Source organism: Leopardus geoffroyi, chromosome C1, assembly GCF_018350155.1.
Source record: "Leopardus geoffroyi isolate Oge1 chromosome C1, O.geoffroyi_Oge1_pat1.0, whole genome shotgun sequence".
Lineage (NCBI taxonomy): Eukaryota > Metazoa > Chordata > Mammalia > Carnivora > Felidae > Leopardus > Leopardus geoffroyi.
The window spans coordinates 65,385,106-65,397,875 of NC_059328.1; the positions used below are offsets into that span (position 1 = coordinate 65,385,106).

At 37.3% G+C, this 12,770-nt stretch overlaps 2 protein-coding genes across 33 annotated transcripts in view; one reads left to right on the forward strand and one right to left on the reverse strand.

The window, feature by feature from the left end:
• FUBP1 (far upstream element binding protein 1) overlaps positions 1–11,582 on the reverse strand; it is a 34,074-nt gene extending 22,492 nt beyond the window's left edge. For 13 of the 31 annotated variants that reach the window (XR_006712393.1, XR_006712392.1, XR_006712390.1 and 10 more), the window contains exons 1-11: positions 11,329–11,558; positions 5,522–5,612; positions 4,603–4,665; positions 3,755–3,793; positions 2,995–3,034; positions 2,448–2,500; positions 2,290–2,361; positions 2,106–2,163; positions 468–630; positions 274–372; positions 46–147 (exon numbers count right to left, since the gene is read on the reverse strand). Coding sequence is in view for 24 of the 31 variants with exons in the window: in XM_045477928.1 (XP_045333884.1) it covers positions 46–147; positions 274–372; positions 468–630; positions 2,106–2,163; positions 2,290–2,361; positions 2,448–2,500; positions 2,995–3,034; positions 3,755–3,793; positions 4,603–4,665; positions 5,522–5,612; positions 11,329–11,448 (900 nt within the window). In the remaining 7 variants the exon portion in view is untranslated. Of the gene's footprint in view, positions 1–45; positions 148–273; positions 373–467; positions 631–2,105; positions 2,164–2,289; positions 2,362–2,447; positions 2,501–2,994; positions 3,035–3,754; positions 3,794–4,602; positions 4,666–5,521; positions 5,613–11,328 lie in introns of all 31 variants that reach the window. The other 18 variants (XM_045477948.1, XM_045477942.1, XM_045477947.1 and 15 more) reach the window with 5 other exon arrangements.
• A 65-nt stretch (positions 11,583–11,647) lies between these two features.
• DNAJB4 (DnaJ heat shock protein family (Hsp40) member B4) overlaps positions 11,648–12,770 on the forward strand; it is a 48,795-nt gene continuing 47,672 nt past the window's right edge. For both annotated transcript variants that reach the window (XM_045477961.1, XM_045477965.1), the window contains exon 1: positions 11,648–12,073. The gene's annotated coding sequence lies outside the window, so the exon portion shown is untranslated. The remainder of the gene's footprint in view (positions 12,074–12,770) is intronic.

Below are 12,770 nucleotides of genomic sequence, written 5' to 3' on the forward strand. Positions count from 1 at the left end.
TATCAACCAGTATACAACCATTTGTGAATGGGTATTTTTACTTACATCTATCCCTTCATTTCCACCTATTCTTGACCCATACTCATTTCGAACTTCTCTGAAACCACCTTGATCACGAATTAACTCTAACACCATTTCCTTGGCTTGCTGAAGTAGGGGGGGAAAAAAATCACCCAATTTAGAAAGTATGTCTCAAAACACTGTAATTATTCATACATGTTTTGCCCATTCCGCCCCCAAATCCTTCCTTGTAAAATATAAACTTAAGTTTACTTGAACTTTGTATGGGTCTCCTGTAATCCTAAGAGGTTTGTCAGCACCAGTGTTCTGAGGTCCATCTTGAATCATAACCATTTTAACTCCAGCCCGCTCCTGTTACAGAAATCACAAGTATTAACAAAAGGGGAGTGGAAGGAAACAGGCTTCAAAATAGATGAAAAGTAGTCATTTTACAAACATAATAATACCTGAAGTTGTTTAATAGTTTCTCCCCCCTTTCCAATAACTAATCCTGCTTTGCTAGCTGGAATCATTATTTCTTGAACTGCATTTCCTGGTCCATCACCATGGTGGAAGCCAGGGGCTGGTCTTCCCTTTTCTACAATCTGGTCCAGTAACCGTTTTGCCGATCTGTTAACAAATAAAGAGTCAAAGAGTAAGTTACAGCATAATCAAAACCTTATCGCAAACAGAGAAATACAAAATAGTATGATCAGGTACTTCTCTCATTCTAATTCAGGTTTAGGGGGCTTAACACTAATTTAACAAAATTTATTAAAAATTTTTTTTCAACATTTATTCATTTTTGAGAGATAGACACAGCGTGAGCAGGGGAGGGACACAGAGGGAGACAGACACAGGATCTGGGCTGTCAGCACAGAGCCCAACGCGGGGCTCAAACCCTGCTTCGGATTCTGTGTCTCCCTCTCACTGCCCCTCCCCCGCTCACACCTCTTTTTCTCTCAAAAGTAAATAAACATTAAAAAAAAATGAAATGAGAAAGGTGGCAAGTGAGTCAGGCCTTGATAAAAACACTTTTACTCTAAGTGGTGAAGCATTAGAGGATCTGAGCAAAGTAGGGATATGAACTGATTCACATTTTAAAAAGATCACTATGGCTATACTAGCATAAGGATATACTACTGCTGAACAAGGCTAAAAAGAATGGAAACATATTGAAATATAGGCAAATGATGTCACAGACAAGGTGACAGTATAGAAGTGGCAAGAAGAGGCTAGATTCCAAATCAATTATGAAGAAAAATGACCCAAGAGTTCCTTATGGATAAATTGAGGCATGAGAAAAATTAAAAGTATTAAAACAGAGTTGTCATTCACTGAGATGAGTAAGAGGAGTAAAAGACAAAGCAGGCTGGGAATGGGATGGAAAACAATTTCCCCTTTATAACAATCTGATGTTTGAGATGTCTAGTGGACATTCAAGCAGAGATACTAAGTAAGCAGCTCGACAGGAATCTAGAATTTAGAAAAAGAGAGCAACACTGAAGTTAAAAATTTAAGAGTACATAAAATTTATGGTATCTAAAATTATATATTAAATGAAATTTAATAGAGTAAATGAAGTACTCTAAGGAGCACATATAGATCTATTTTAGGAGGACTGAATTTGGGGGCACTTTCACAACAAAAGGTCAGAAATATAAAGCAGGACAACCAAGAATGACTGAGAAAGAGCAGCCAGGGAGCTGGCGATTTCTAGGAAGATTGTTCACTGTGTCAAACAATGTTGATAGGTGGAATGATGAAGAATCCATTTGTGATCTCAGAAAGAACAATTTCAATGGAACCACGGGAATAAAACTGATTCATACATGTTCGAGAAAAAATGAAAACAGGCAGATGATACCGCAAATAGAGCTACCGCTTTTTAGTTTTGTTGTATAAGGAGGCAGAGAAATATAAATGTGGGGTTCAAGGACGGTTTTTGTCAAGATGAAGGAATTTTCAAGCATGTTTATATGTTGTTAGAAATTACCTAGAAAATGGGAAAATTAATAGTGCAGAACAAAGTTGGCTCAAATGTACGGGCAATATCCTCTGGCAGGAAGGAGGCACTGGCCTCAGGCATAGGATTTCATACTTACTGGACAGATTCAGGTGTTCCAGTTAACATACAAGACCTTTCTGGAAGGCCACCACTGTCTACAATTAAAAACAACACCAAACAAATTTTAGGCCAAGAGAAGATTAACAGCATCATTCACTAGCTACTAACAAAAACATGCTAGTTTTCTAGTCATTTTGAAAACAGCAAGAGAGTAACATTACCAGGAGCTATCTGTATTTTGCATCCAGATTCTTGTTGTATGCGTGAGATCTGTTCACCTCCTCTGCCAATTACTAGTAAGAAAAAAGAACATTAGTTGCTAAAAGACTATAGAGCATGTTTTGATTGTTGTCAAAGCTTTAAAAATTAGGTTACTTACTAAATCCAACCATTCCATCTGGAACTTTGTATTCTTCTGTCATTACAGACCTGCTAAAAAATAACAAAAACTAACATTTTCCTTCAAAGAAAGAAGCTCTGTTCACACATAAAAGGTAACCCACGAACAAAAAATCGAAGTCTAAAGGCTTAAACTAGGTTTTCAGGCACATATTCATAGTCAAAATACAGCTTGAGTAGTTCAAGTCAGAATCGACATATCAAGTCAGAAGGTATGGTAGATGAACAGTCTAAAGGCATGAACTACAAAGGAGTTAGGGTGGAGTTCAGGTAATGTTATCTTAGTGATTATTCACTTTAGTTCTTCTAAAATATGGCTAATTCCACCCATCCTTCCAAATTATAAATGTATCTCACTCAAAAGGTAAAATTATCCTTCTGTATCACCTTCTTAAATGGAGGGAAATGAATTCTTATATGCAAAATAAAATGCAGACACATACTCGTCATACACTAACTTGGTTGTGTTTTCACCAACAGTTAAACTAAAATTTGCAAAGAACTCTTGGAAAAGCATTTCACTATACCTTTGCTGCTGATGCATCGGTGGTAACTGTGTTCCAAAAGCTACCAAAAAATCAAATAAAAATAAAATGAAAACTAAGTTTCCCATATATTTAATACAATTATATCCAACAATTCTAAAATCTTTCCTCAATACACACAGTATCTTTAAGAGAGTAAAATTTTATGCAGAATACTTAAATCAACATTGACAGTGGTCAAGAAAGTCACTGTAATGGCAGAGATCATCAGCAATGACATAGGAAAAAAACCGTCCTTTCTCAAGGGGTGCAAGCTTAAGTTAAAAATGGAATTATAGGGGCGCCTGGGTGGCGCAGTCGGTTGGGCGTCCGACTTCAGCCAGGTCACGATCTCGCGGTCCGTGAGTTCGAGCCCCGCATCGGGCTCTGGGCTGATGGCTCAGAGCCTGGAGCCTGTTTCCGATTCTGTGTCTCCCTCTCTCTCTGCACCTCCCCCGTTCATGCTCTGTGTCTCTCTGTCCCAAAAATAAATAAACGTTGAAAAAAAAAAAATTAAAAAAAAAAAAAAAAAAAAAAATGGAATTATAAAATAAATTGAATACAAAAACAATTTAGCAACCAAATCTTATTAATATATACCCGGCCATAATTGAAGTGGGAGATTATAAAGACATGAAATACATATTTACAAAGCTATTCACGGCCTTACACTAACTCCAAAGATACACAACAAAAAACAGGAACAAAACCCTCGTATTAAATTCCAGTTACTTTAGCTTTTGACCCAATTTAAAATACTTACAGTCATTTTGAGGAGCAACTTTCTTAGCATCTGGTTGATCTGCAAAATTAAGAGCTTTTTAACTTTTTGCCAATAAGTACAAATACAAGACTTAGCTAACCCGTGCCCAAGTAAGAATAAATATCAATGTAAACACTTATTGAAATAGCTGAGGGTAATTATCATTTGAACCAAAAAGTGCCAATACTTATCCCAGACTCTTAATAATCAAAAGAAACATTACATTTAATTCTTTTCATGTTTAAAAGATGCACAGACATTAAAAAAAAATTCTTTTTGATTGTATCAAATCACTGACCTTAATGTATGTTAAGCACTTTAGAATGATACAAGACAAAGTACTTAGGTCCATTACTAGCAAAATATCACATGCTAAAGGCTAATGATGCTTCCCACTGTAGGAACTGAAGACTGGAAGAAAAACAGAACCTATCAGAACGTGAAAATTTGACATATCAAAAGTTGAGTGTATCTGACAGTGACCACAAGGCTATGCAAAATAAATAAAAAAAATCACATTACAAGGCAATCTCAATCTAAACTATTCTATTGTTCCTAACCAAACATTTCACGGCATAAACTTCAGCAGAAAAACTCAAAGCAACTACATGACTACCTTCATCTACATCCTTTACACAGATGAATACAATGCATACCTTAGAATAGACAACCTACATCTGAAAGTACTACATTTTCCTCCCCCCTTCAAACTTAAATGTTTAAACATCAGAATGTTGTGCAGCAAAAATTCAGACACATAATCCAAGAAATATTTGTGTCCATTTAAGAATCCACTGGTTTATTTCACGTTTACATACTAAACACAGGTAATAAATAAAAATTCCTGCCTTTAAAAGGAGAGGGCATTCCCTCCCAGTGTGTTGTACTGCTCGGACTTGTCCAAGAGCCATCTACACATAAAATAAAAAGAATACATTACATACAACATCTGAAGCATCATTAGCTCATTTTTTTGTATATCAAAACCTCACTATAAATGTGAAAGACACTTAAATAAAAGAAAACCAAGTACACCTGGTCAAAAGCTACAAATACATTCTATAGGCTCATTCAGAATCCTCCTTAAAAAAAAAAAAAGTTAAATAAATAAAATGGCAAAAAGAAAATGTATCAAAATTCATATATCAAATCTAAAACAAAAAAATACTTGCAGACTTCTAAGTTCAGAAGCTTCAACAATTATGTTTTAAAAAAAAAAAACAAAGCACTGTAAATCTACTGTTTTAAGCCACATTTTGAGTTAAACCTGAAACACAAAACAAGGTACTGAAACAAAAAAAGTAACATAAAAAAAAAGGTATAACCTGCAACACACTAGAGTAGCAAGCTATAGCAACATCAACCTTTAAAGTGAAATCTGAAACAGTAAAATAGTGAAAACATAGCATATAAAGATTAATTCACGTATGAAGAAAAAAACCCAGTGAAACGTCTTCTAAACATTTTATATTTTTGTTCTTTTCAGTATGTTAACAAGTTGTCTGTGCAAACTGTCAATCTGGCACAATCCTAAAAAAAGAAAATGTTGTTTTCTACTAAGACAAAACTTGCTGATTAGCTCAAAATTTTACCTACCTTGTCTAAGGTCTTTTCCCCCCTTTCCTTCTGAGGCCAATATAAACCTTACAATTTTAGGAACCTTATTATAAAAGTAATGTTTCAATAAGGAACATGCAAAAAATATTAACAACCGCCTTCAACTAAACTGTGTGTAAAACAATTAAAATACTTATGACTACAACTTACCTCCGTCTTCCAAAGGTCTTTTTTGTCCCCCATAACCATAGTCATTTGAATTCAGTGATGTACCAGCATCACCTCCAATTTTTGCTGCAATCTTAAAAAACAAAAGCACACCATCATTAAGAATAACGTTGTAACTACTATACACTACTCAGTGCCAAATTTCTTCATAAATTTCCTACTACACATATATGCTAAGTATCTAACACATAAGTAAATTAATTTGAAAAAGAAATTAAAATTACAGATCAATGTATTAATACATTTAATAACCTCAATGAGTTAACAAATAATCATCATCTGGAATTAAGCTTCTGATAAATCTCTGTAAGAACAAAGAAGTGATCAATCAGCAATCTCCAGAATCCAATGACCAAATAAATAGCTTTGAGGAAAATCTAGGTCTTAATTCTTCTCCATGGCTCTCTCCCATGACTCTTCAAAAAGTGTGCTGTGGGCACAGAGAATGTGAACACCTTATGGGACTTCAAAGCTATGTTGCCCAATAAGGTAAATGCTAGTAGCTACATATGGTTATTGAGTACTTAAAAAGTGGCTAGTCCAAATTGAAATGTATTTAAATGTTAAATACATAATGGATACTGAAAACTTGAAACAAACATAAAGAACCAAAAGCATCTTAATTTTTAAAAAAATTATGGGTCGCCTGGGTGGCTCAGTCGGTTAAGCGGCCGGCTTCGGCTCAGGTCATGATCTCACGGTCCGTGAGTTTGAGCCCCGCTTCGGGCTCTGTGCTGACAGCTCAGAGCCTGGAGCCTGTTTCAGATTCTGTGTCTCCCTCTTTCTGACCCTCCCCCATTCATGCTCTGTCTCTCTCTGTCTCAAAAATAAATAAACGTTAAAAAAAAATTTTTTTTTTAAATAAAAAATTAGACACATGCTAAAATGGTAACATTTAGGGTACGTTGTATTAAATAAAGTATGTGACTTGCATTGTATTTCTATCAGACAATCTTGTTCTGTAGAAACAGGGCGTGGGGAAAAGCCTGGAAAGCTGTACCTGTAAGAAAAGTATCAGCTACAGAACCATAAATCATTTCAATCTTGAAGAATGGGGCAAATAATTGCTTGCACTTAAGTAAACAAACATCACATGAGACACACTAGCTTCAAGTCACAAGTAGGACACAACCAGTGGATACCGACTCCATTTTTCTATGAAAGGGGAAATGAAACTAATATTAGTTTCTGAGTGTCAGCAGTTAAGTCAAATTCCACACTATGTTTTATATTCATTTAGTCACTGAATCATCACAACACTATGAGGTAAGGATACTTAGGTAGAGATCCATTTTACAGTTGAAAAAATCTCGAGAACTTAACTCAGATTACATAGTCAATGGTGGAGATTCCCGATGATTTCTATACAGCTCCATGCTAATTAATTAATTACGATAAAGGGTGCCACTGAAAATGAGTGACAGGCTCATTGGAATTCATTATATTAATCTGTTAATTTCAAGTATGTTTGAAATTTTCCATGATAAAAAAAAATTACACAGAAAAACCAAACTTCTGGTGTCTAGAATTCCCCCAAAGAGACTGATATGAAATGAAAAACCCAACTGCTTCATTACAGTTAGGAAAGTATATTCAACGACTTGAGTCTTAAAATCCACTTACTTATCACTTGAGTCTAATATATGTTGTCAGTTACCATATGCCAACTGTACTTCCTAGGGTTTCTAGATTTCCCTTTTCCTCAGCTGTAAATGCAAACACTAACTCAAAGCATATCAGGACTAAATATTAAAATTCTTAATTTAAGAAAGGCTTTGTGGTTTGCCTGGCTGGCTCAGTCAGAAAAGCAATGGGGCTCTTGACCTCAGGGTCATGAGTTCGAGCCCCACATTGGGTAAAGATTACTCTAAATAAATAAATAAATAAATAAATAAATAAATAAAAACTTTGAAATAAAATAAAAAAGGCTTTGGTCAATCTAACCTTCCTTAATCATCCTTTCACTTTCTCAAAAGCCTGTTCCTTGTCTTTGAGTATCTAATTAAAATCTTATTTCTTTTTCTGAAAAGCTTCTTCACATTTAAAAACAACTGCTTTTCTACCCTTAAGTTTTAAAAGCTTAACATCTGAATTGTTCCTTAGGAACTTAAAATACACTTCTGTGGCACTGATGAGCACTATGGTATTTCAGGCCGAGAGAAAACTGTAACTACTGTTAAGTACTACTGATGATAGGAAAATGGTTTAAGCTGTGATACCTTCTGATAAATCTCTGTAAGTAAGAACAGAGAAGTAATCAATCAGCAATCTTCTGCAGTTAGCTTTTGTAAATGCTGCAGAAGTTTGCAGAGTAGTACTTCTTAAACTCCCTAAGAACTTCTACCTCCCTATTATTCACTGAATAGTTCTAAAACTATCCAAATGAAAATGGAAAAATGATACTTTGTTCACTCAAAATGTTACACCATCTCAAAAATTCAGAAACAATACAAAGACATTACAGAAAAGCTCTCAGTAAAAATACTACCATTTTTAATGACACAACATGGTCCTCTCCCTACAACACAAGAGTATTTTTAATCATCAAGCTTTGCTATCCTGTCACAAAATATAAAAAACAAAACACCCAATATGCAAGTACTGGTTTCCTTCCTTCCCTCCTTCTTAATGTTTATTTTATTTTTGAGACAGAGTGAGCAGGGGAGGCGCAGAGAGAGAGAGAGGGAGACAAAACCAAGCAGGCTCCATGCTGTCAGTGCAGAGCCCGAGGCGGGGCTCGAACTCACCAGTCAAAACCAAGAGTTCAATGTTTAACCGACTGAGCCACCCAAATGCCCCTAAAGTGCTAGTTTTCAGTTGAGATTAATGGTAACTGAAAAGTCAACAATTCTGTTTTGTAGAATTTTCATTGTATTCAAACAACATAATGCAATCTGAATCACTTTTACAATCATCAAGAAAGAGATTGCAAGAATAACTGAGTACTTAAAGACTAACAGCTGTTTAGAAGTGAAGGCATCAGAGCTGATAACCTTAACTTGAGATCTACCACTCATTTAGTGCCAGTCTGATTCACTTCCATCTTCACATAACCTCAAAGGGGGGGAAAAAAGGTAGAGAGATACATTTTGATTTCCCAGTGTTTCAGAGACAGAACTGATTATTTAATGTGGTCACCAAAATCCTAACCAAAGAATCCCAACCTCACCCTCTGGAGTTATAGCTTAAAATACACAAATATAAAGCTCTCAAGTATACAGGTTAGAAACCCTAAACTAGAAAAGCAATCTGGTGCTCCTCTGCTGACGTTAGCTAAGAGAGTATCTTAAAAATCTGCAAATTTCACATTAAAAAATAAGCCATCAGGATTCTCTGGAAAAACGATTGGGCAGCTTGGTCTAAACTACCAGATGGCAAAACGAGCTAGGTAGGGACCAGGGATCCTCTTCACTTGTCCTGCATTAACAAAGACCTGTCCGATTAAAAATGTCAACAACATCCCCACTAGTACACAGCTCTCTGAGGGCAAGAAGCTATCCTTGTATCTCCTGGTCCTTCCAAGAACATGGCACACTACGCCAGACAAAGAAATCTAAGGTTAGATGGGGATTTTGGGAATATAATCCAGGATGCTTTTCATATAAATAAAAAAGGAGTTCAGATGTTAACCTAAACTTGTTCCTTCAGTCCAAGTACTCCTCCCTGTATTCCATTTATATAATCAGAGAAACAGCTACAATGGACATACAAAGGCATCTTCAAATGTAATCAGAAGGGGAAATTCAACTCAAAAGCTAAATTTGGGAATCTCAGGTTTAAGGTCAGTTCTGTAAAGAAAAAAATCAAATTATTACAAGAAGACATCTGTAAAGAATCCTATTACAGCAAGGACATTGAGGCAGCTGACCTACTGGCATAAAAAGAGAGTATAAGAAATCCATAGTTTGAGGACAATTTCTGTATTTAAAAAAGCAGTCTAACTTAATCACGAAATTACAGATTAGCCAATTTTTAATTAAAGCATGGCAACCCAAAGTCTTTCAGAAGTTGTATCCACCTGTACTCACCTGATTTCCACCCTCTTTCCCCCAACCAACATTATCCTCCAGTGACTTCCTTCATGGGTTCTTGTTATTCCAAAAACTCCCATACCTTTGCACACGCTGCTTCTTTTCTCCACTGATCAAACTCTCACACATTCTTTAACGTCTTGCTTAAAATATCAGTCCTTTACTTTGGCAGTTAGGCACCCCACTCTTTGGTGTTGTGTACAGTGCCTGACTCAGCAGGAACTCTATAAATGTTTACAGAACAAGTGGATAAATTAACGGTGCCCATTTTTGTCTACTCCTCTCTGAAAGCATTAACAAATACTACTATTCATTTGCATTTGGTTCCTTGACTGTATCAACACTTCCTAGAAGGCAGAACTCCAATTCATACAGTAAAAAAAACCCTCTAGTATCTAAGTAGTGTGTGGCACAAATTAATTCAATACACTGGTTGAATAAAATTAGGTGAATCTTCTAATCCAATCTAATAAAACTCCAATAAGAGTGTCATTTAAAAAATGTTTCAGTCGCTATTCTAAAAATGTTCAGAAGTAATAGAATTCAAGTAAAGAAACTACAGAATTAGCATTAATGGTAACTTTTTGTTGACTGTCGAATATTTCTGATTATAAACCAGTATAGGTAAATTTTTATTTATAACGTGTTCACATTACTTAAAAAAGAGCTTATTATTACATTATTGCAGATTTTATGCAGTTTGACTCAAATGATCCTTTAGTGAAAGTGGAGGATGAAAAAGGTTAACGAAGTGAACTCCTTAATGCAAACAAAACACAGCACAATATTAGTATCTGATTAGCGTTCGCTTTAAACTCTAATCTAAAAACGTCTAGCACCTAATACGCATGTCATAAGGAGAATAAGATTTTGCTTACATACAAACACATACCAACATCACAACATTTTAAGTTACAATTATGTTAAGGGACTACCTAATAAAGGTAAAGTTCAAACTAATAAGTCTTTACATTTCCTGGAGTAATTTTTTTTTTTTTTTAACAGCTTTCATTTGGGAAAGAACTGCCTTGAGGGCAAATGTACGCACCTACGTAATACAAAGAAGTGTGGTCAGTTTACGACTCTGAACAGAGAGGCAGATTCAAACTGAAACTTCGGGTATAATGGGCCTGAAGCCATTTTGAGAAATAAGGGGGAAGGACTGGTAGAACACTGACACGTAAATCCTGCTCTGAGGAAGGATTCCAACCTGGGATACTAGTATTCTCTGAAGCCTCTTCCTTGTAGATGTGAAAGTGAATGAAAGCGAAAAATTAATTTCGAGAGAGCTCGGATGAACTGGAAGCTGTGAAAACTGCTTTACTGACATAACCCTTCCTAACTATGGCTCTTGAGGACAAACCCTAGTCCTCTCTCAAACTCATTACCAGAACCTTCCATACTATTGTGTAAAACTACGCGCGCTTTATCCCATGGTGGAGGATGTTCATTCTGAGAGAAAGGAAATGCCAAGCTAACTCCTCGGAGAAGGAAGCGCGACTGCCGCAGAAGCGTAAGACCTAAAGCCATCTATGCCTAACGCGCTGGGGTTCTAAATGGCTTCAACACTAAGAAACACAAAATCGAGTTCCAGCCTCTAAACTGTATTACCAACATGGGAACCCTGAGTCTCCTCACATTTCAGAGCCCGGAAGGGCACTTCTTTCCTCTTCCTCATGCGCGAAGAAGTAGCGGCCTACTCAGCCAGCGGCCAATTACCGTGAGCGTTCGGAATCCCGCCGCACGGTCCAGACTTACCTGCCGTGCTCTCTGCAACGCATCTTTGAAAGCATCGTTAACTCCTCCACCACCACCGCCGCCGCCTCCACCACCAGCTGAGCCAGAGGAAGGTGGAGGCACTGTTGAGTAGTCTGCCATGTCTACGCTACAGAGGCCACTGCCGCTTCTTCGCAGAGATGTTCCCTCAGCCAACTGCTAAGAAAGAAAGAAAATGGCGGCCGTCGAGGCTGTATCACATTCTTGTGCGACCATCGTGCCGTAAAGGGGCGGAGACTGAAAGGAGAAAATCTCGCGATGTTTTGAAGCGACGCGCTGCTGTGGGGGTGGGGTTGAAAAAAACAAGGTGAAGCAGAGAGATGTCGCGAGAAGTGTGTTCACGATATCGCGAGAGTGAAGTTTATTTTTGGCGCCTCCTCTACGCGCATTCGCGTGTTGAGACTGTGTGGTTGTACTTCCGGGGTGGTGGGTAAGAGTGGCGCGGCGACCCCGGTTGGCTGGAGTTTCTGAAAACCTGAAGAAAAGGAGTAGTTGCTTTCTATTGGTTGCCGCCTCGGGGAGGGAGTGTGGGTGAATTTTCCTCCAAGGGTCCTTCCGTGTATCCATGGGAAAGTGGGTGACGTCGACGGGCGTTAGGACGACGCAACAGTATCTCGAGAGCGCCGCAACCAGGAGTGCGCCTGGGAGAAGCGTGCCCGGGACGCTACGCGGAGATGTTCCCGAAAACGTCCGCCCGGCCTAGCGGGATCGCGGCATGATTTTCAGGGTAGTAAAGTGTCCCTGTATTTTACTTCTAGATTGCCAGATCTTTTAGCTTTATCACAAGTGGGGATTAATTTAGGCTGGAGGCCTTTTAGTTCTTGAGCTGATTTCGACATCTTGTGTAAATAATGTGGATGAAGCTTTGAAGTTATGACTGCCCTATTCTTTACCTTTAAAAAATGTGACTGCTCCTAAAATTCTGTTGTAACCACACTTAGTAATCTAGTATTGTATGTGTCCGGGATCAGTTTTATTGAGATCATCTTATAAGAACAACATCAAATTCTTCTAACAATAGTTTGCCCCATCCCCTACCGGTAAGAACCCACATGTAATGTTCTGAATTGTCATCCCTGGACTAGATAGCTTTGTAAGTGTGTCTATTTTGTTATCTGTTCCCAATTATCAGGTAACTTCAGGCCTTCCCGACATATGATGGCATGTAATTCACTGCAATATTATTAGTAGTAGTTTCAGATTCATGGGGATGCTTCGGGAATCTTATTTAGGAGTCGACCGAAATGGTTTTTTTCCCCGAATTCTTTTCTTTTTGGAGAACAAAGACCTAGGTAAAATGAACTTTATCAACTTGGCATTTTGTGTTTTGTGAATTAGGTAAAAGAGTACTTTCCCCATTGCTAGTCTTAAGAGTAACTGGGAGAAATGTGTGCTGCTGTCTTACTGATAACTAATGTGTGCAC